This window comes from Penicillium daleae, assembly GCF_028827525.1.
Source record: "Penicillium daleae strain IBT 16125 chromosome Unknown utg000006l_segment0_segment0, whole genome shotgun sequence".
Lineage (NCBI taxonomy): Eukaryota > Fungi > Ascomycota > Eurotiomycetes > Eurotiales > Aspergillaceae > Penicillium > Penicillium daleae.
In genome coordinates this window covers 46,329-67,685 of record NW_026623154.1, presented here as the reverse complement: position 1 = coordinate 67,685, position 21,357 = coordinate 46,329, and the positions used below count along the sequence as shown (strand labels likewise).

The 21,357-nt window shown below is 43.5% G+C and overlaps 6 protein-coding genes across 6 annotated transcripts; 4 read left to right on the top strand and 2 right to left on the bottom strand.

Moving 5' to 3' along the window:
- Window positions 1-890: 890 nt before the first annotated feature.
- Window positions 891-1,510, top strand: N7458_005867 (nucleoside-diphosphate-sugar epimerase GsfE; the record flags this gene model as incomplete). The annotated part of the gene is made up of 3 exons (XM_056909249.1): window positions 891-944; window positions 1,114-1,319; window positions 1,426-1,510. 3 exons carry the CDS (start codon window positions 891-893, stop codon window positions 1,508-1,510), a joined length of 345 nt encoding a protein of 114 aa, XP_056764953.1.
- Window positions 1,511-1,559: 49 nt separating this feature from the next.
- N7458_005866 (nucleoside-diphosphate-sugar epimerase GsfE) lies at window positions 1,560-2,316 on the top strand (the record flags this gene model as incomplete). Its single annotated transcript, XM_056909248.1, is given in 4 exon segments — window positions 1,560-1,601; window positions 1,645-1,863; window positions 1,876-1,944; window positions 1,984-2,316. The coding sequence occupies 4 exon segments, from the start codon at window positions 1,560-1,562 to the stop codon at window positions 2,314-2,316; spliced, it is 663 nt and encodes a 220-aa protein (XP_056764952.1).
- Window positions 2,317-9,420: 7,104 nt separating this feature from the next.
- Window positions 9,421-10,587, bottom strand: N7458_005865 (uncharacterized protein; the record flags this gene model as incomplete). The annotated part of the gene is made up of 4 exons (XM_056909247.1): window positions 9,421-9,596; window positions 9,656-10,040; window positions 10,061-10,188; window positions 10,248-10,587. 4 exons carry the CDS (start codon window positions 10,585-10,587, stop codon window positions 9,421-9,423), a joined length of 1,029 nt encoding a protein of 342 aa, XP_056764951.1.
- Window positions 10,588-11,303: 716 nt separating this feature from the next.
- N7458_005864 (uncharacterized protein) lies at window positions 11,304-13,245 on the top strand (the record flags this gene model as incomplete). Its single annotated transcript, XM_056909246.1, has 7 exons — window positions 11,304-11,709; window positions 11,774-11,977; window positions 12,036-12,290; window positions 12,357-12,500; window positions 12,553-12,710; window positions 12,763-12,981; window positions 13,075-13,245. The coding sequence occupies 7 exons, from the start codon at window positions 11,304-11,306 to the stop codon at window positions 13,243-13,245; spliced, it is 1,557 nt and encodes a 518-aa protein (XP_056764950.1).
- A 1,135-nt stretch (window positions 13,246-14,380) lies between these two features.
- Window positions 14,381-14,962, top strand: N7458_005863 (uncharacterized protein; the record flags this gene model as incomplete). Its single annotated transcript, XM_056909245.1, is given in 2 exon segments — window positions 14,381-14,638; window positions 14,654-14,962. The coding sequence occupies 2 exon segments, from the start codon at window positions 14,381-14,383 to the stop codon at window positions 14,960-14,962; spliced, it is 567 nt and encodes a 188-aa protein (XP_056764949.1).
- A 3,167-nt stretch (window positions 14,963-18,129) lies between these two features.
- Window positions 18,130-18,874, bottom strand: N7458_005862 (uncharacterized protein; the record flags this gene model as incomplete). Its single annotated transcript, XM_056909244.1, is given in 4 exon segments — window positions 18,130-18,306; window positions 18,412-18,438; window positions 18,655-18,777; window positions 18,794-18,874. Coding segments are annotated over 4 exon segments (408 nt in total), but the record flags the coding sequence as incomplete, so codon positions are not given.
- Window positions 18,875-21,357: the final 2,483 nt, after the last annotated feature.

Here is a 21,357-nt window from a genome sequence, read left to right as displayed (position 1 = left end):
GCTCCGCATTTTCGGTTATTGCTATGCACGCAGAGCTGCTTTTTAAACATGGCGAGTCTCAAGCGAATTTTGGACTTTGGTTTGCTGAATGCTCATCTATAAAAATAGCTCTCTCTGCTGCTGCGGAATTCGCTACAGAATTAAAGAGACTGCGAGCAAAGGGTGCAAGAAGTGGAGCGAAGTCAGCAGATACTGGCCCTTTTGAAATGGAGCTAAAAGGAGGAAAAGAAAGTGGAAGATCAATATTTCTAAATCTGTTGGGCAATTTCGAAATTACACCATCACTATTGCCCCTTCTAGCTAACCCTCGTCTTCTCTATCTCTTCAGCTACGATAATTCCTTCAGTAGGCACCAAATTGACCTGTTCTTTGCCATTGGCCCGTAAGAAAGAGACAGAAATGATATTAATGATTATTGTAAAAGACAGTTCTCTCATGGCATGCGCCTAGCCAATTCTAACAACATCGCCCCAAACCTTGGGGTGATGAGTCATAGACAAGGATAGCGTGGGAAGGCGGCTGTAAAGGAGAACTGGTATTTCGCTGTGCTAGTTTTATTCGTTGCTCAGCCAAAACATTAAAATGGGCCGAAATTTGGTCACCGGATTATTTCAAAACTTCGTATGGGCCATTAATAATGCACACCGCCTTTCTTCCAGCGCTGCGGAAACCGTGGGGTTGTCCGTTTCATTCCGCCTTGAAAGCATCACCAATATCATTCCCCACCAATTTCCGAAACAAAAAGAGCTCAATGAAACACGATTATTTATATGATCCAGCCAGTGAGCTAAACCATCATATTGGCAATTCAACCTTGCTTACAAACGAAGGATTCTAAAGCAAGTCCACGACCTTATCCCTTATCGATTCATTACATCACGCCACCTGTCATGGTGTACACCCGGACTGTGGTGAAATACCAGAAATCACCCAAAGTAGCTTTTGTGAGTGGTGTTAATGGTATCAGTGGACATGCAATTGTGGAACAATTGATCCGACGACCTGAATCAGAATGGTGGGGCTCTCACAGTCAAATTAGGGATCTATGAAAGCTAATACCACCTAAGGCCAAAGATTATTATTTCATCGCGGAATAAACTACCCAATTACTAGGCTGACCCGCGAATCGACTTCGTTGCGATTGATTACTTGGAACCTGTTAATGAGAACATTAACAAGCTAAAGCTAATCTGTGCCGATATCACTCATGTGTTTTATACGTCATATATTCACTCATCGGATCCTAAACTTTTGCCACAAAAGAATGTCCCCTTATTCAAAAGCTTTCTGGACATTATGGAAGTTATATGCCCAAACATGTAACGAGTATGTATTTATACCGGTGGAAAGGTATAGAAATCTGGACATACCGCTATAACTAAATTTCTAATAATGAATCGCTAATCGTGGCACTCAGTACTATAGTCCTCACGTGGGGTACATAAAGCCACCCGCGGAAGAAAAACACGCTCGTTATAACGACAATAGCGAAAATTTCTACTATGCCTAGGAAGACTACTTGACTGAGGTGCAGGCAAGACGAAATACCTAGAGCTAGAATGTTATCCGTCCGACAGGTATATTTAGGTTCACACCGCAAGGTAAGCTCATTCCTTTCTGATTTGGAAGGGTAAGGATTAATAGGAGGATTTATTAGCGAACGGCATATCGGAGGCTTTTACTATAGCCGTATATTTTCTACTTTGTCGTGAGCTTGGTGAACCCCCTCTTTTTCCTGGAAACGAGAATATTTGGACTAGTTTTTACCAGAAGTCTTATGCTCCCGGCATCGCTGATCTTGCCATTTTTGCTGCAACCCACGAGCACTGTGCTAACGAGGCATTTAATCACAACAATGGAGACGTTATAATCTAGAGAACTTTTTGGCCTAAAATTGCTGCATATTGGGGAAGAGAAGTGAGTATTAGGAGCGGAAATATTCCGGTAACACAAAGGCTTGAACTAACCAGAGTGGATTTTTAGAGTCCAGAGCCGAAGTTTGAGAATATGAAAAAAGATTCCAATAGCCTTGTTCTAGGGCTTGATCTCATTGAGTGGCTAAAGGATAAACAAGAAGTGTGGGACAGGATTGTCGAGAAATACGGAGGGAAAAGAGAGGCTTTCATTTGGGCTAGTTGGGATCACTTGAACTGGGCTATGGGGAGAGCGGTAACAACGCTTCTATCGCTTGATAAAGCCAGGAAGTTTGGCTGGACACGCTATGATAGCACTTATGAGTCGTGGGTCTCAGCTTTCAAAACGATGCAGGTAGCGGGGATCCTGCCTAACCGGCGTCATCTTGATTCCAAGGAGTAGGCTTGTTCAGCAAGCATGGATATCAGAAATGCTATTTGGTACACTATAATTAGCCTTGTAAAGCTCTCTAGCTATCTTGACATTGGATTATCCCGAAGGTCTACATCCATATCCATATACATTTATATGCTTTATATATATATAACTATTCATATATGTCTAAGCGGGGGTGAAAAAGAGAAAGCTAATAACTAAACGGAGCTCTTACATGAACACATATCATAACTGCTCATACGATCCTATTTAGCAGGTTCGGACTGTCACACCTGTCATATAGGTTACAAAGGACATAGCCTTTTAAATTAGCGAACTTTGTAGTGAAGCCACACATCTATCGGTCACTTAGAGGATAGACTATGGTCTGGAGCAATGCCCACCAGGCTTAGATTATAGATGGTAGGCTAACTAGTAGTGTTACTAGGCACTCTCACAAAGGATCCAGAATGTGTATTTGTCCTAGGGGCGGATCAGGATCCGGATCAGAACGGATCCTTTTGAGGTCTAATAGGTGCCCAATTGGCGAGGCATCGATGCCCGATCCTAAACGTCATATACTATGTTATAATTCTGTATAACCTCAAGTAAGCAGAAGTAGGTAAATACTTACTATAAATAGAGCCTACAGTGCCTACTTAGAATGTGTATAGGTGGACTTAAAGTTAGAGGGCCCTTGGAAGGGAACCGGTGGTAAAATCGCACGAGAATAAGCGATATTTCAGCGCGTGTGCGTAGGCAGATAACGACATTAGCCGGAGAACCGTTATAAATTACTAAGAACTATTTCTATGGATCTTCAGGTATACGATAAACTAGTATATACGATAAACAAGGCATTAAGGTATCAATATTCCTAATCCGGCCAAAATTAAAGTGCTGAATGCCTAATCTCATACCGGGGGGTGTGAGTTTAGTCAAAAGGGGGTGTGAGATTAGCCACTCCTATTAAAATTAGGGGGCGTCGCAAAGATTAAGTTGCGTGTTACCCTCAAAAGCTGCGGGAGTTATATTTCTCGACCCTCAAACCTCAAATTTGCGGGTTACCCGCGGGTTGGGCCGAGGCCTATGCACACACAACGGGAAGCGGCGTGGGACCGCCAGGGCATGGATACCAGCTGGGAAGTCCAGTGTGGCAGTACGGTAGGGGAGTCCGGTGGGGAAGTGAGCTTTCTATATTCCACTCCGCCTGAATCAACTCTCTAAAGGTCTCGACCAGTTAGACTCAGCCTACCCCTCAACTAGGCGTTTAGAAATTTGCATTGAAGAAGGTTGAGTCAAGGCATATAAGCTTATGCGACCTGACGCCCTGCAGAGGGTCTTTTAATCCCTTAGCCTATTCCTCATTTATAGCCAATAGATGCCCTGCTTCCAGTTCAAATCACTTTGATCGGGGTATCTCCTTCACAAGCATTAACTGTCCTCTGAAATTCCAAAATGACATCTCATCCAGCAGGACCCTGTTGTTATAAAGGCTTCAACCACGAAGGGGAGCCAAGTGGAACATTTTCAACTCTCAAAGACTTTGAAATTTATATCAGCTCCCCCGCAAACAAGTCTACGGAGTATGGTATACTTATGTAAGTGCTTATCGATTAATGACAAGAGTCCTTCGACGCCCGCCTAACTCATGTCGTTATTTAGACTCACTGATGTCCTTGGTCACCGTTTTAAGAACACCCAGCTTATTACTGATCAAATTGCTGCGAATGGTTACTTTGTAATCATGCTAGATCTTTTCTACGGTGATGCTATTCCACTGAATAAACCTGGAGAATTTGATTTACGCAAGTTGCACTAGGGAGGGTATCATCCGGAGAAAATATTATATCTCCCTCTAGTCGTTGACCATAACATATAGGAGTATTTACACCCAGCCTAGGTAGAATTAGGGTATTTCTCTTAAGTAGAGGAAAAAAAAGTAGAGACAGGGCTAGGTGGAATTAATTTTTCAGAGGCTAGGTGCAATTATTCCTAGACGTTGTACGAAGTTGAAACTTTAGGAAGTTCTAAGTTAATATCAGATCTATCTATATTCTTAATTTTATTATCGTACGATGGTTTATTAGAGTATAGTGAGTTTTTGAAAATTATAATATTTTTTTGATAGGGTCCGGGCTAAGATAGATCTTCTGTAGAAATCTACGCTACAGTATATATATCTACTCTTCTCTTCCTGACCGTAGAATTAATCCTCCTACTCAGTATTTCCCTTATATAATAACTTTATAAACTTAATAATATAAAATATAGGAGTTATAATAGTAATAATAATAAAGATTTATAATTTAACTCTTCTATATCTAGTATATTAAGACGATATACTGTCAGCAAGCGATATTACGTAGGTAGAGAAGAGAGGAAGAAGATTAGAATAAGATTGATTGATCTTTCTTCCTCTTGATTGAATAGGAAGGATAAGTTCAATTCGGCTTAGGATCATAAAGATGAGAGAAAAGTGAGGTAGGACTGAAGCTTGGTTGATTATATTGAATCGTCTTGTTGCTTATGAATATGTGTGTGCATTGTAATAAGATCTTAGTAGAGAAAGTAGGGCATATTTATAATCAATATTTTATGCAAACTTATCAAACTTGTTTCTTGCATATGATCAATCCAGATAGATCTAGATGTATGGTGATCTCATATAGATAGATCTAGATGCATAGTGATCTTATACAGTAGCCGTTTGGTTTGCAATTGCTTGATTGTACGATGTAATTCAATCGTAATCGTAATGATGATGTAGATTGCATGACTATGATGCGTCTGTTCATGCCTGATTATCCGATTGGATAATGATGATATAATAGCATAAAGCTTACGGAGATTCAGAACATCGTTCTGGCCTTGGTATAGGCCTTATGAATCTGGCTTGATATGCTGGCCTGATGGCTTAGGCATCTTGCCCGATATCTGACAGATACCCATGAATCTAGCTTGATATATTGCCTAACGGCTTAGGCATCTTGCCTGATATCTGACATTAATATACTACCTAACGGCTTAGGTATCTTGCCCTATATCTTATACTCCCCCGTAATCTTTATACTATAGTATAAATAGTAGTAGAGTATAGAGATTAGTATAGAGTAGATAGGATCGAGATATATATCGTGCCATAAATTTAAATGACGTGCCGTTAATGAGATCCTATATCTATGTAGTACTATATCTAACGGGATACTGACTCTGATGGTAACCTTAACTTAGTTGAAAGTTTTGTAAATAGCTTTATGCTTTAATCGGTGTTTATAAGTGTCTGAATGTTACCCCTGAAATCCTGACTACCTTCGACGGCTATATCGCTAGCGACTATTATAATATATCCAAAATATGAACTGGCGAATCGCTGGCCTAAAGCCCTAGCGCCCGTCCTCGGTCGCACCCCATCAAAAAACCGGACACCTTTAACCGCGCTAAGATAGTGGTTTTACTAACTTGCTACGTTTGAAACTCGATTATGTGATAATTCAATGGCTAAATAGGAACATATCAAAAATTCAGGAGCGTCCGGGCGGTAAATGTGAATCCAACTGGCGACGGAAAATGGATCTAACTGGTACCCTAGGGGACTATGTGGGGCTATAGTTAAGGAAATAACCCTAAATCCAACTAGACCCGTTGGATCCACCTGTTACGAACCTCAAGAAGGCGCGGGGGCCGCAGCTAATTAAGGAGCAACGGAGACCCAATCAACCCCCGGGCGCTATACATTAGCGCTATCACGTGCGATAACGTAATTCACAATCGAGCGGAACACAGCCGAGCGGAACACCACATCCAAAATCGCGTCTTCCTGCCATCCTACCTAATTCAACCGCCTACCATGCCACCAATTCGCACTGAATCCTCGCAGAAATTGGCCAATCAAGAGGGCAGGATTCTATTAGCCCTTTCCGATATAAAAGATGGCCGCATTAAATCTCTTCGCGAAGCAGCAAAGCTATACGAAGTTCCTCTCACAACATTACATGCACGCGCCGATGGCCGAATCTCACGCGGTGATACGCGCTCAAACGGCCATAAATTGACCCAATTAGAAGAAGATTCGCTTGTTCAATGGATCTTCTCTATGGATTTGCGTGGAGCAGCGCCTAGGCCTGCTACTGTACGAGAAATGGCTAATATCCTTCTTGCAGCGCGAGGATCGATCCCTTCGCCGACCGTTGGTGTGAATTGGGTATCAAATTTTGTTAAACGACGCGATGAGCTTCGAACACGCTTCTCGAGACGATATGACTACTAGCGTGCTCTTAACGAGGATCCGAATGCTATACAACAGTGGTTTTTGACGGTACAACGCGCGATCGAGGAGAACGGTATCTAACCGGAGGATATCTACAACTTTGACGAGACTGGGTTCGTAATGGGTCTGATATCAGCGCAGAAGGTAGTTACACGATTAGAATACTACGGTCGGCGATTAATCCTATAGCTAGGAAATCGCGAATGGGTTACTACGATCGAAACGATCTGTTCTGATGGCTATTCGCTACCGCCCTATATAATATTTAAGGGCTAGGTCTATATTGCTAGTTAGTTCGAATCAAATCTACATAGAGATTCGCGGTATCAAATAACGGCTGGACTACTGATGAAATCGGTCTACGCTAGCTACAAAAGCTATTTATTCTATACACGAATTCGCGTGTACGAGGACGATTTCGGCTATTAATCCTTGACGGGCACGGTAGCTACTTAATACCTTAATTCGATCGGATCTGCACTAAAAACGATATTATACTGCTCTGTATGCCTTCGTATTCCTCGCATCTTTTATAACCGCTTGATGTTAGGTGTTTTATAGTACTAAAGCGTGCGTACGGACGCTTCGTGAGCGATCTAGCACGGACTAGCTATAATCACATCGATAAGCTTGATTTTCTAGCTAACTATCCTCGCGCAAGACTAGAAGCTTTCTAGTCGAATATCATTTAAAGCAGCTTCGCGGCTACTGGTATAGTACTAATCGATGCCGAAAGGGTACTCTCCAAGCTTAATATCCCTCTCCGAACGCCAACACCACTAAGCAGCCTACTAAGCAGCCTACTAAGCAGCAGATCTAGCCAATTCACACCAAAAACGCCTCGAATCGTCGTTCAACTACAAAAGCAAGCTTCGATGCTTAAATATCTACTAAACTAACGATCGAGTAGCCCGCCTACACCGTTAAAAATCATACTTGATCAGATTATCAAGGGCCACTGTATAGCGCAACATAACACCGCGCTATCAGCGCAGGAGAACGCCGATCTACGCGCAACGAATGAAAAGAAACGTCAAAAGCGCACGAAATCGACTAGGCAGATAGCTCATGAGGGTGGCCTATCGATTGAAGAGGGCCTATAGCTAGTTCAGCAGCAAATTCAGCCAGTTCAAGCTGATGAGGTAGTATCGCATGAGCAGGGCGAATTACCAACTCAGCAGGATCAGCCACGTAAGAGGGCTCCGCCTACGTGTAGTGGATGTGGAGTAATTGGCCATAAGATCAATCAATGTAAAATTTAATTGATGTGTTTTGGTTGCGATATCCTGTTTTAAAATTTTATCATGGGGGTGGGTGTTCCGCTCGGCTGTGTGTTCCGCTCGATTGTGAATTACGTTACCTGCTGCTCAGGCACGTTACTAAGAGCCCTGAGTGGAATATTCAGGAAGGCGGCTGGAAATGGCCTTCCCCTAACCGTGCTAAACTATACCCGATTATACGATTAGACGGTTAGCCAGACGCAGGAAACGGCTACTATTTTACTATACCTAAGATTACGCCATAACACTAGGTAACGGTAAACCGACACGTAACCCCCTAGTAGTAGAAAGGGTAGATAGGTATACGGGTAGATGATACTAAGAGCTATCTACTATCTATACTATCTACTACCTATACTACTACGAAGGACTAGATATATAAAGACATTTAGCATTATGTATTTAGTTCTTCGCGATTAATCTTACATTATTACTTAGTTACTACTATTAGTACTTTGGACTTCACAGTTTACCTTTAAGATAACCCAACCTACAAGTAGGGGAGTTCACTTGGTATTGTTACTTAGTGACTGACTTACTTGGCGCGTACTTCTGGCACGTTCTGCAAGATACTCAATAAGACCTAAGTCCGTCTAAGGCTTAGCATAGCAACAGTACAGTTGCGAGATACTCTTGGAATCCGTAGTGGAACTAGGCAAGTATAACCCCAGTTAGCTCTACTCACAGTGACCAGTCGGCTACGCGTAACACCACCCCCATGGGATAGGGTACATAAGAGTTTAAGCTTGGCAGTAGGGGCGGTGGTGAAGGGGTGAGCTGAGGCGTAGATCACGTGACTATAAGGGGCCGAAGGGGTAAGCCGAGAAAAGGGCGTATAGGTGACCCGACCCGTAGGCTCACACACTCCGTTTTAGGCTGGCAGAAAATCCGGCAGAATATTTATAAGCAAGGGTTTTTCCACTTAGCCCTTGAAACTCCCCGAAGCATTTAGGCTACCCCGAATGCTTCGGAGACGCTCCGTAGTAAAAGCCAGATACTCGGCTATAATAACCGGCCGAACTCGGCAATAATAATAACCGACTCGGCTCGGCTACAATAACCAACCACCTGACCTTCAATCCATTGCCGCTCGAACTCTTCTTGCTGTCTTCCTCGTCTCTAGGCCGGTTTTGACCCAACGAGATTGATGTCCGTATTAATGCTGGGGACTCAACGGTCTGACTCATCTGCCCCGCCGACTAGAAAGCGGCAGCGGTCGTCAATTGTCTGCCAGGCCTGTAAGAATCGACAGTCAAATATAAGGAGGCGAAGAAAGCTCTCTCATATACCAATTGCGAGAAAGCTAGTAAGAGTATCGCTTGATCTTTCTAGGAGGAATCAGAGGAGGCAAGCTCTGCCTAGCACATCCCCCCCCAGAGGACCCTAACGGTAGGAATAGTGTTTTTCGCAATTCATTACCGGCTGCGGCAAAAAAACCTTGTTGAAAAATAAGCAGATATTTGTACTAGGCATTTCCAATAGTATAGGAAACTCTAAACAATCTATATGTGGCCAACCAAGAAACTGGGTAGTGTTATGCCAGGCAAACCTGTATGCACGAAAATCCCCCTACTTCCGTCCTTATAAAATACAAATGGCATTCGGTGGACTTGCAATACCTCCTGGGAAGTTGAGAGGCGCACTCGTGAAGAGAAAGCTCCAACGTTGGTGTTTCCTACAGGTCGTTGCCAGTTCCTCTAGGTTGAACATTTCTCCCATTGGCATGCCAAAGAGCGCAATAAGGTTGTCATGGAGTCCTTATTCAATCAGTCTTCTTTTCTACTAACCAACATCCGGAGAAGAGACTTTTACTTACGGTATCTCTCATCCCTTGCCGGCCATGCCTCGAAAGCATTTGCATCTCCCCCAACAGCGGCGAAATGGTGGTTCCACATCCAGGCGACGGTTTCTTGAGTTCCCGCGACACCAGCCCACGCCTTTCCCCCTGAAGTGCCACTTACTCGCTCCTCTGCGGAAGCTTCGTTGTGCCATTTAACGAAGCCGGATCGGATGAGGAGAATATCACCAGGGCGGATCGTAGTCCCTTGAGCCGCAGCCACCGCCTCTAGGTCTTTCACCGAGATTTCGTGATATTCCACTGGCGAGTATTGGATGCCCTTCGATTCCGCCCAGGAAACGTAGTCCAGCAGAATTCCGCGGCCGACAATCCCTCCACGCTCGGTCCATTCTAACACCACGTCCTTGGTCAGTCGAGGTTCACATTTCTCGCATATAAACGGGTTGAGTCTTTACTATCGATTCCATTCCTCGTATTGCTTCGGTTATCCCTAATATCGGCGGACGTCATTCCATTGTAGAATAAGCGGGTCGGCTGGTGGGCCCAATGCCCTGTCAAACAATCCCGTTAGTAAATTTCTGTCTAGGAAGGGGTAGAATAGAAAGCCTACGAAACCCATCCCATTGACTGCCACTCTGCGTGTTCATGTGGATCTCATCGTCATTGCCTTCCCAACCGGGCAGCGGAACGATCTGGAGCTCTGGTTTGCGACGGTTAGAATGAGGCGTGGAGCAGTTGTTCAAGGGCCAATTGATAGCGACACTGATGCCTAGCTTCACCTCCTTCTTAGCCTCCAGTACCCGGTCAGGAGTCAAGAGGTTCAAAGCTCCAAGTTCATCAGGTTGGCTATCGCTGTAGGAATCCCAAAACTCCCAGGCACATCCATGAGGCATGCCCTTCACGGTGGGGATCTCTTGATACGAAGGCAAGGTCTTGTCTTGGTGGGCCATAGTAATGTCGAGGTCACTCGCTTTCGTTCCGATTCCTTTTGTTCCTCTATTTATTTCTATGGGCGGGAATTGCGACCAGCGCCGCTAAGATATACCAAACTTATCGGCCGAGTCATATCCTATTGGCCCTTGTTCAATCCCACTTCGTTCTCGGATATCGGCTACGACAGTGCATTGAATCGGCGCGTGTCTTTGGCTATAGCCGGCGATGCCGAATATCCTTGTGCCTAGACCCATAGGACAGGGCTAGAGGTTCCATGGGACGGGGCCATACCCCACGGGAATTCCCCAATTCCCCAGTCCACTACCCAAATAGGAAAGCCGGCGGAATGACTATCGTCGGGGTTATTTCTACGCTGACACAATATATAGTCCCGCCCATTACTTAGGACTAAAGGATTGGTCCCAAATCCCGTCGTCCAGAGTGGGACATGGGAGTGTCCCATGGTATGGGAAATGTCATGGCCTACTCTAGTTAGAACTCGTGAGGTAGGCGGTAAGGACGGTGTAGAAAAGGCGGTAGAAGGGTGTTTAAACTTTGTCGCAGCCACTATACCTCGGGGTAATTTGGAGTAGGCCTCTGCGGGAAACTGTCTATACTTCTTATTTCTTACTTATATACCTCTAGGGATAGCACGGTTCGAGGACGCTTCTCATGAACTTTTCTGGATAGTTACAGCCTCGGTCTGAGATCCAGATTGGTTCAGCCCGTCAACATGGCGAGAACATACTCTCTCTATACCCTTCGTATTATTTTGGTATTAACATTTGGAAGTTTCACCTACGGGTACGGATTCTCTGTCATCTCCAACACCCTGGGCCAGCCAGGATTCCTCTCATACTTCAATCTGGGCCAGAATCCCTCTCGGGCCAATGCCATCACCGGAACGGTCAATGGCCTCTTCTTTGCCGGGGCTATGCTGGGGGCCCTCGCGGCTGGGTGGATGTGTGAAGCCAGAGGTCGCAAGAAGACCATGTATCTGTCATCCGTGGTCACCGTTCTCGGTGCAGCATTAGAAGCGGGGTCGGTTAAGCTTGGTATGTTTCTAGCGGCACGATTCATTGCGGGTGCTGGAATCGGCATGATGGTTGTTCTTATCCCGATCCTTCAAGCAGAGATTTGTGAGTTCTACAATCAAAAGGGTACCTTTATGTCTCCATCCTACTGACGCACATTGTACAATAGCGCCCCCAGCAGCTCGAGGATTTTTGGTCGGACAACATGGCACTTGGATCGTTCTGGGGTATGCAATTGCCGGCTGGGTGGGAGTTGGAACTTATTATTCTTCCAATCTCTCGTTTCAGTGGCGTTTCCCAATTGCTTTGAATTGTCTTCCACCTCTATGTCTGCTGTTATGCAGTCCGTGGATTCCAGAATCTCCACGATGGCGTATGTGATATTGCTCTCCCGAAGATGAGGACCAAGACTGATTCAACAATTGTTGCAGTACTCACAAAAGATCGGAAAGACGAGGCTTGGGCCATCACCTCAAGACTCTATGGCGATGACACTAGCGCGAATAGTGACAGTCGTGCGGCTACGGAATTCCTTCAGATGGTCGAACAAGTTCAAGCAGATGCTGCCGCATGGTCTGCAGGAGGCAATCGTCAGCTCTTCACGAAGCCTTCCTATCGCAAACGCATGTGGATGGGTTTCTTCATTCAATTCGCATCTCAATCTACTGGGGCGAATGTAATCTACGGTGCGTCTGTTTTCTTTAATCACGATATGTGATAAATCTGGTTACGCAGGTCGCTGATGTTTGTAGTTTATATTGTGTCGCTCTACCAGAATCTTGGATTGACAGGCGGCATTCCGTTGATTCTCGGCGCCTCGTATGTCACCGTCGCAACTCTTGCCAACCTCGGAGGGGCGTTGCTTCTGGACAAGGTCGGCCGCAAACCTCTTCTGAGTATGATGCCTCCCTCTATTATGTGGGTTAACCTAATCACTTTCTTTCATAGTAACTGGGTTGGTCGGTTGTATGGTGTCTGTCTGCCTCGAAACGGCAATGATCGCAAGCTTCGCAGGAACTACAAACCATGCTGGCCTCGCTATGGGCGTGGTCTTCTCGTTCTGTTTCATTACCTTCTACGGAGCGGGAATTGATGTCGTTGGCTATGTTTATTGCAGTGAGTTTCTCCCAGTGCCAGTAAGAAAAGCACTACTGCTAGCCAATGACGCTGATGGTGAATCTACTACCAGGTGAAATCTTCCCAACCCACATCCGCTCTCAGGGCGTCGCCTGGTCCTTGTTTGGAACGTTCATCTCGGTCCTGGTTTATGTTGAGGCTGCTCCCACCGCACTGGCGAGCATTACGTGGAAGTACTACATTATCTTTATCTGCTTGACCATTTGCAATATCTTGATCCTCTATTTCTGGTGCCCTGAGGTACGTTAGGCCCCTTCCTGCTCTGGATTTTTTTTTCCTGTTCTCTTGGGTGGATAGAAGAGACTGACAAGAGGCTTTTGATCTCCGTTACAGACCAAGGGACTATCCCTCGAGGAGATTAACGCAAAATTCGGGGACGAGGTTGCGGTTCAGTTGGGAGATGCCGCTGCCATCGCCGGCGCAGACGTCGAAAGCCTGAAATTGAAGAATGTTATTGGGCACGCAGAGCGTACTTCCCCTGAGACGGAGTCCGAGAACAACTGATTGAGGTCGATTCAATTGCTAGGAGAATGGATTAGGGAGGCCCCTATTATCGCAATATCTCCAAGCAACGGTCAGACAGAGGAAAGCCGATGGACTAGCAGGAAAACGTTCCCTAGTGTCGGGTAGGGTTAAATATTGGGTATTACGGGGGCGGAGTTAGTGGATCCCCTCGTCCGTCCCCGAGAAGGACAATTAGCGCGGTATCATTAGTGTATTTGATGACTCGACCTCGACCTTGCCCGTTTGGCAGTGCATGCGCTCGTCTTCCTTTGCCCTGCAGGTTTGCTGATTGCAGGCCTAGGCCTTTGTTTCTTTCTTCTTGTAGGCCTATTTAGGCCTTTCCTTTCTTCTTTTCCTTCTTCGTCTTCTTGCTCTCCTAGATAGACTAATCTGACTTCGTTCTCCCCTGCTTCCTGTGCGCTTGGTGTCTATAACACCATCAGGTTATCGAGCCTGTTATACTTTTACTTCTATCCTTCTCGCATTTTTGCAATTAACCTTCGTAGGGTAGTAGTGCTATTTTGCCTATATCGTTATTACCCTTCATTATTTTTCTCCTTTTCTATTAAACTACTAGGAAGATAGCTAAACGCTAAGATCCTGTATTCGCTAAATCTGTTACTACATAGGTTGACTATAGCAACTACGTTTCTACTACTTCTTCTTAGGGTATAATTTACTAAACTACCGATACCCTAGAAGAGTATTAACTTAATCTTCTTAATCTATTCGATAATATTATAGATTTTAATACTTAGCTAGATAATATCTATCGTGTTTTGCGCTAGAAAGGTTTATAGCATTTTATTAATTAAGATATTCCTCAGCTACTAAGAGATTTAGTAGATATAAACCGATAGGTAAAGATCTCTTATGATATTTAAATCTAGATATACTAATCTATTTCTAAAGCGATTAACTGTATAGTAAATTCTCGTAACTTCTATACTAAATTCGCTAATAAGTATATTAAAAACCTTAAATACGTCCTTAATATTACTATTAATATGCATGACACGGTGAATGGGAGGCCAGAAACGGCCGCTTTTGACGCCGTTTTAAGCCGCTCACTCACCGTGGGCGGTCTTGGCGTCACGTGTGCCAAAGCCCACGGCCGGCCTGTTTACTGCCACCCATGCTTCGTGTTGGTCGTGCCTGGTGCCTGGACCCATTGATCGACCGATGTCCATTCGTGCCACAGCCGCCCATCCTCGCTCACCCTCAATCACCCTCCTGGCGGAGGGGAGCCATTTTTGGCTCCTCTGTTGACCGTTCTGCTTCCCCGAGTTTCCATAAATATCGACCACCATGGCCCCCGACCGACCGTCCTCCCTCGCTCTCCAGCAACTCCTCCAGCCCCAGGCCTGGGTTTCCAACGGGTGACTTGCTCCCAGTGAAATAAAACTAGCATCGACCATTCCCTCGTGCTTCGACTCGTCTTCGCCCTTCCTGCCCCCTCTTCGATCGCATACTGCGTTCCGCTGCCATACCTTGTCCTCCGTGTCCTGTTCTGTCCGACGATAAGAGCGACACTAACTCAGGCCTGCTCGAGATCTTCTCGAACAACGCCTCCGACTCTAATTCCTCTACTGCACCCAGTGACGTCGATAGCAGCGAATCCGAGCCCGAGTCTAACGATAAATCCGACGATAAGTCCGAAGATGAACTAGCACAGGAAGATAAAGAGGAGCAGCTTTTACTAGAATACTACCTCTAGGAGGCCGAGGCTCTTAATGTCTCCTAGCTCCGACAGAAACGCTATAGCCCGAAAACTCAAGAGAGGTTGGATAAGACACAAGATTTCTAGGATAGGTAGGACATCACTTTAGTATCCCCGCGTATAGTAATTAGGTCGCTGATTGTTCTAGGTTCTATAAAGGCGCAAAGCGCGATCCGGTGAAATGTCTGTTATATCTCTCCGATACCTAGGAGACGGTCTGCTTCCTCAAGGCTCTCTTTTCCTAGTAGTATAATCAGCGACGGGGAAAGGATAGACGTCGGACCCCGGAGCTGAAAACCAAATGCTCACTCGACGTATTCTAGAAGTAGTAGTATCTAATCTACAAGGCCGAGGTTAGATATAGCCTTAGCAAAGATATTTAAATTAAGATCCGTGATATAAGATCCCGATTAAGTATAAATATCGGCAATTATACGCGACTAACGTTCTATAGGTGCTCGCGATAGTTACGACGGAGAAGAAACTTTCCCTCAAAAAACGCATAAAAGCGACTATATTTATCGAGGATATAGCTAAGTTTGCCCGAGTGATCCTATCTACGATAGAGATAACTTTTCCTTATAGCTAGTATCGGATATAACTCCTCCTTTTCTGCTAGCTAGCCGCTATTACCGGTAACCGTCCGGGGGCGCTACTAAAACTCCGCTTCTGGGATCTTAAATTAACATTAATTCGGGATCTAAAAGGAGGATATCCTCGACTTTTCATCTATCTAAGACCGGAATTCATAAAATTATTTCTTAGTGAAAAAGAATCGTAAGTAATATCTACTCGCTAAGCTATTCCTTAGGCTTGCCTTACCCTGTTTAGTTATATACGTCTCTACGTCCTTTTACTTATTATTTTTTAACTAGAGACGCGTTTCTAATTCCGGAGATTATCTTTAATCCTATATTAGTCCTTAGTCCTTACGTCTTTCTACTAGGTATTCTATTTAGAATTAGCGTATTTAAAAGTCTATCTAACGATAGCCCGGTACTAGACTACCCTAAGAAATTATACTATCTTCGGGTCCTACAAGGTCTTAGTAAATAGGAATTAAAGCTAAAAGACGAGATTATAGATCAGTATATATTTTGCTAAGTATTACGAGAGGCGGATATGATTCGATTCGTACTAGAAAAGCTACTTACCCGGGGATAGCTAGGCTATAGAATAAAAAGAGGTAGTAAGATTACTAGCTTTACGGAAGTCGCGAAGCTATATTGCCTCTAATACGGCGTAGCAAAAGCGTTTAATAATAGTCGTGAGTAATACTATATTTAGAGTATATTAAAAGAATTTTAGGCTAATACTATCCTCTTAATTAGCGGATATATCGAATAAACTATAGAATATTATACTATAGTACGTAAGTATTGATACTTTTATATAGTACTATAGTATAGATATCTATATAGATACGTAGGCTATTATCCGGGGCTTGCCTACTAAGAAATAACTTATACGGTTTGTGTGAGCAAGCGATGCTGCGCAGGTTGGTAAAGAGGAAGATAAATTAAAGATAATTGAATAAGATCGATTGATCTTTCTTCCTCTTGATTGAATAGGAAGGATAAGTTCAATTCGGCTTAGGATTATAAAGGTAAGAGAAAAGTAAAGTAGGACGGAAGCTTGGTTGATTGTATTGAATCTTGCTTGTCTGTTTTTTTAAACATCATTTTTGTAGAGAAAACAGGGCATATTTATAACCAACTTGTCTCTTGCATGTGATCGTTCTAGATGATGCATGATGATCTCATGCAGACAGATCTAGATGCATAGTGATCTCATGCAGTAGCTGATTGATCGGTGGTTGCTTGATTGTACGATGTCATTGACCGTAGTGATGATGGTATAGCATAAAGCTTATAGAGATTCAGCCATCTTGTATAGGCCTTATGAATCTGGCTTGATATGCTGCATGACGGTTTAGGCATCTTGCCCTATATCTCACAGTTTGCCTACTCGATAAGTCGGTCTATCGACCCTCGTAGGCCCTACCGGCTTAAGGATTTAAGCTATATTAATAATATCCCCTACGTATATATCCTAGAAGATACGAAACAGGCGAGAAAGCGTATTCGTGATATTAAGATACGCGCCTATAAAGATATAGCCGCCGTATTTTAACGAGAGTTCGGTAATAATCCGTAGAGTACGACTCTTTCTAGAACCGTCCGTTAGCGGAGGAAAGCTCGGGAGAAAAGCCTAAAAAAATTTACGTCAAAAATTCGATTATACAGACGAGTAGTATAATCGCGTAGTAAAGTATCTACGAAACAAGAAGAGATAGTAAAAGCACTACTTAATTCGTAAGAACATAGAGCGGTATAAGAATAAGTAGCTAGTAATCGATAGTAAGCGGTAACTTTCTAGAAAGGTTATCGATAAAGAAGTTATAGGTACGTTATAGCGAACTAGCTATATAATACCGTAGTATATAACGCTTATTAATAGTATCCTAACTATACCGGGTATAATAGTCACGAAAGAATATAAACGCCGTATTACCGTAATCAATATAGTAATTATAGTCTATAATACTAAAGAGGGTACTCCCTCGCGGCCTAGGGTGCTTTAAAAACGCTCTATCGATACGGTTAATACACTACCTGCTTCTCCCCTACCTAAGAGACAAAAGTCTACCTCTTTAGATAAGAGTAACGATAGGTTTTCTTAAGCTATTACTTCTGTTTGCGTTAAATCTCGAGAAGAGAGACTAACGATATGCTTTATATATCTTAGTAATACTAAACTGCTAGAAAGTAAACGCCTGAAAATATACAAAAACCCCGGGTCCCTTAGCCGACACTTCGTTAACAAATATATCAAGCCGTTCCCTAGTGATATATACTGTGAGTGTAATATTTACGGGAAGAAGCTAATATCAAAATCAGCACTCCTGAACTATACGTAAGGAGTGTATAGAATTGTCTCCTGCTTACCTTTGCCGGCTCTTGGTCTACCCCTCCTATAAATACTTGATGTCTCTTAGTTAAATATATCTTGCGAAGCGAGGCCACGCGTGAATAGTATACTGATATTTGATCGCACAATTCTTGATTTGAGAAGAGTCTATAATGACTACTCGTAGCCAAGATATTTAATAACGACTCCTCGTAATAAAACGAAAGTAATAGTATGACCGACGAATTATAGCACTAGCTACGCCGAATCTTCTTAAGACGGTAAGCATTTGAATCACTACCTACTCTATCTAAGTTTCCTACGCTAATCACGGAGGCCAGAACTTTACTTAGTAGGCTACTACGAGGCTCTTCAGGAAAGTAGTCTTTTCTTAGCGGTTCGTCCGGTACTTCTCTACACTTCTCGTAATCCTAAGAACTACCTTCGTGACTCTTAAATTAATGATTGATCTCTACTGTGCTGGCTTCCCGCTCCTATTCGGTATATGCTCTTTAGAATCGATCGTATATATTCACTTCGAAGGTACGGCCCTTATAGCGAAACTAATCTTTAATAGTATTGTGAAAGCGTGATATTTGCTAGCTAACTAAGGATAGCTAAGTGACCCCCCCTTCTATCTGCAAAACCCTACGCTCTACTAAGGCACTCAGGTCGGGAAATATTTGTTCTATACATAATATATAATAGTACTTGTTCGGTTCTGCAGCTCGTTAGATTTAACTGGTTTTACGGCTTTTAATAGGATTGTGAGGACTAACTATAGTATCGACCGGAAAGGTTCTTAACATTAAAACGAAATATAGTCCTGATATTAGGCTTTCTATGTAACTTGTATAGGACGCAGTCCTAAAAGCGACAGTACCTCCTGCTGCTAGGATTTTCTTATAAGAGAATTACTCGTTTCTTATTAGTAAGCTTATTTTTAATATACTTTTTTTCAAACGTAATTCGCTTAACTAGGTCCTGTATGATCTTCTCCTACTTATTAAGGTAAGTTTCCTCCGGAGAGAGCGCGACCGGCCTTTTACAAGAAGTTATGCTTTTTGTAACAGACTTAACCTCGGGGATATATAAGATAGGATAGAGTAATAAATAGGAAGAGTTGTGCTTATAAAGGAGGCGGGATTTGTTATTGTAAGAGAGAAGGGGAATACCTTTATATAGGATAGAGTCTAAGATATCTAGTATCTCGCTTACGTGCAACACTAGACTATTATCATAACGTTAAGGAGCCTTAAATACGCGCCGTCTTAGCGCCTACGTATTACTCAAAGCACAAAGACCACGATCTTCTATTTGGAGCAAAATCGTGGTCTTTTGTGTGTTTAAAAAATAAAAAGTTCCCTTTACACACTTAAGCTCTTTCTTATTTAATAGAATTATTCCTTATAAAAGCTAGCGTTCCTAGTGCTTTTCCTAGACAATACAAGCGTATTCATATTTATCACGCCACTAAAGAGTAATACGACCACTCGCAATAGCTGCTATAAACCTAACCCGATCTAATTACTCCTCCTTAAAGAGAAGACTGATACGTCAAAAACAATACCGTCGCAAAACAAGTTTAATAAGAAAGGCATACGAATATAGTAAGGTATGCGAAGTAGATATATATATAGGTATTCGCATCCGGGAGACGGGCCAGGTATATCTTTTGTCCGCAGATGCTTCCGGATTTTAGACTTTTCTTACTTCATAATTAGTATATAGCAGAGTCTTCCGCTAGGGAAAGAAAGCTAACTTATTAAGGGCTCCTACTACCTAACGCTAAGGTTAATTACAGACCGAGACTTTGAAAAAACAAGAGAGGGCACTACTAGCAAAACCGCGCAATAAGGATTTTCAAAAGGGAGATACTATATATATCATTAGTTTTCATTTCCCCTGTTATATACTATATATTCTTGGAAGACGATTGCGGCATGATTTTAATCTTATAGATACAGTGCTAGTACGTATCTTGACAATAGCCGTGTTAGGCCAAATTTTGTACTCTATAATGTCCCTAGAAGCTACTCTAGACAAGCAAGACTACTTCTCGGCTAGATCGTAGGGCCGACCACGCTTTTTCCCCCTCTATAAGCTACCACAAGGAAAGCTACTTCTCCGGACCGGCCAGATCGTAGGGCTAACCACGCTTTCCCTAGCCTTCTAAGCTATCCCAGGCACCTCTGCTTCTCTAGATCGGCTAGATCGTAGGGCCGACCACGCTTTTCCCCCTTCTAAGCTATTCTAGGCAGCTCTGCTTCTCTCGACAGAACCCTTCGTAGGGCGGACCACGGTTTTCGTTATAGGTCTAAACAAATCATTACGTTGAACATCGCCGCAAGGTTCTAGCTCTTTTGGTTAATCGCTTATATCGTCTGAGTTAGAAGAGATGCCTTCGTTATACGATAGTTTGCGTTTCGTTGATCTAGCTTATAGGAGCTACTTCTAAGTAACTACATCACTAATCATCGAAGTATATCTCGGTCTTCCTCGGTTCCGAAATAAAGCGAACATTATTATCTAAGGCTGCTAATACCCTTGCTAGAGCCTTGCGCTCTTAGGGCGGATTTAAAACCCTATATAGCCGTGATGGTCCAGAAACAAAGTGTGAAACCACCTAGAGGCGCCGAGGTTCGACGATCGACTGGTTAGTTGACTTATAAGGTTGCGGATTAAGGGTTAAAACGCCCTATCTCAACTGCAATAAGGAAAACCGAGCCGAAACGAGGCCGGGCGGAGGAAGGTAGTGCAGACCGTACTCGAGTACTCGGGGAGATACCGTAAAGGATCGGCTATTTTGTTTCGGAGGCAAATACGGTAGGAGGACGGTAAACTATATTAGTAGCAAAGGTGTCTTACTAGCAAAGTGCGTATAGGGGAAGGGTGGTGAGAAAGGAGGAGTAGGAGAGAGAAGAAGTATAAGAAGTTGAAGCGGTGATTGAAAGATATACGCTAAATTGCATCACGTGCATAACTTCTATCTCTTGTACGTCCTCACGGTTTCTTAAAAGCGTATATACCTACTCCTACTCACGATTTTCTAGATAGCGTGCATTCTCACCTGGCTTTACTCTTACCCGATCTCTACTCTTACCCGGCTTCCGTTTCCGTATACTACTCACGATTTTCTAGATAGCGTGCTTTCTATACGTCTACAGCTCTTATCCGATTTCTACCCTCACCTAACTACCTTGATAAGGTAGATTCAATCCTCGTAACACCGTGCGTAATATTCTAACGTTCCTATTAGGCTTTCCGTAACGATAGAAATACCGTCGATTACCCCGGCCTACGGCTCCGCCTTAGCGATTTTACTTACAAGGAACTTAGCTAGAAGGAGATAGGAGATAAAGATACGGATCTCTAGGATATAACTCTATTAATATCTAGATACGGCGGATAGCAAAGTAGAGCGAGTACTAGGCGAGCAATCTCTTGCTAAGGACGTTAAAGAGCGGAAACGGTCGGAAATA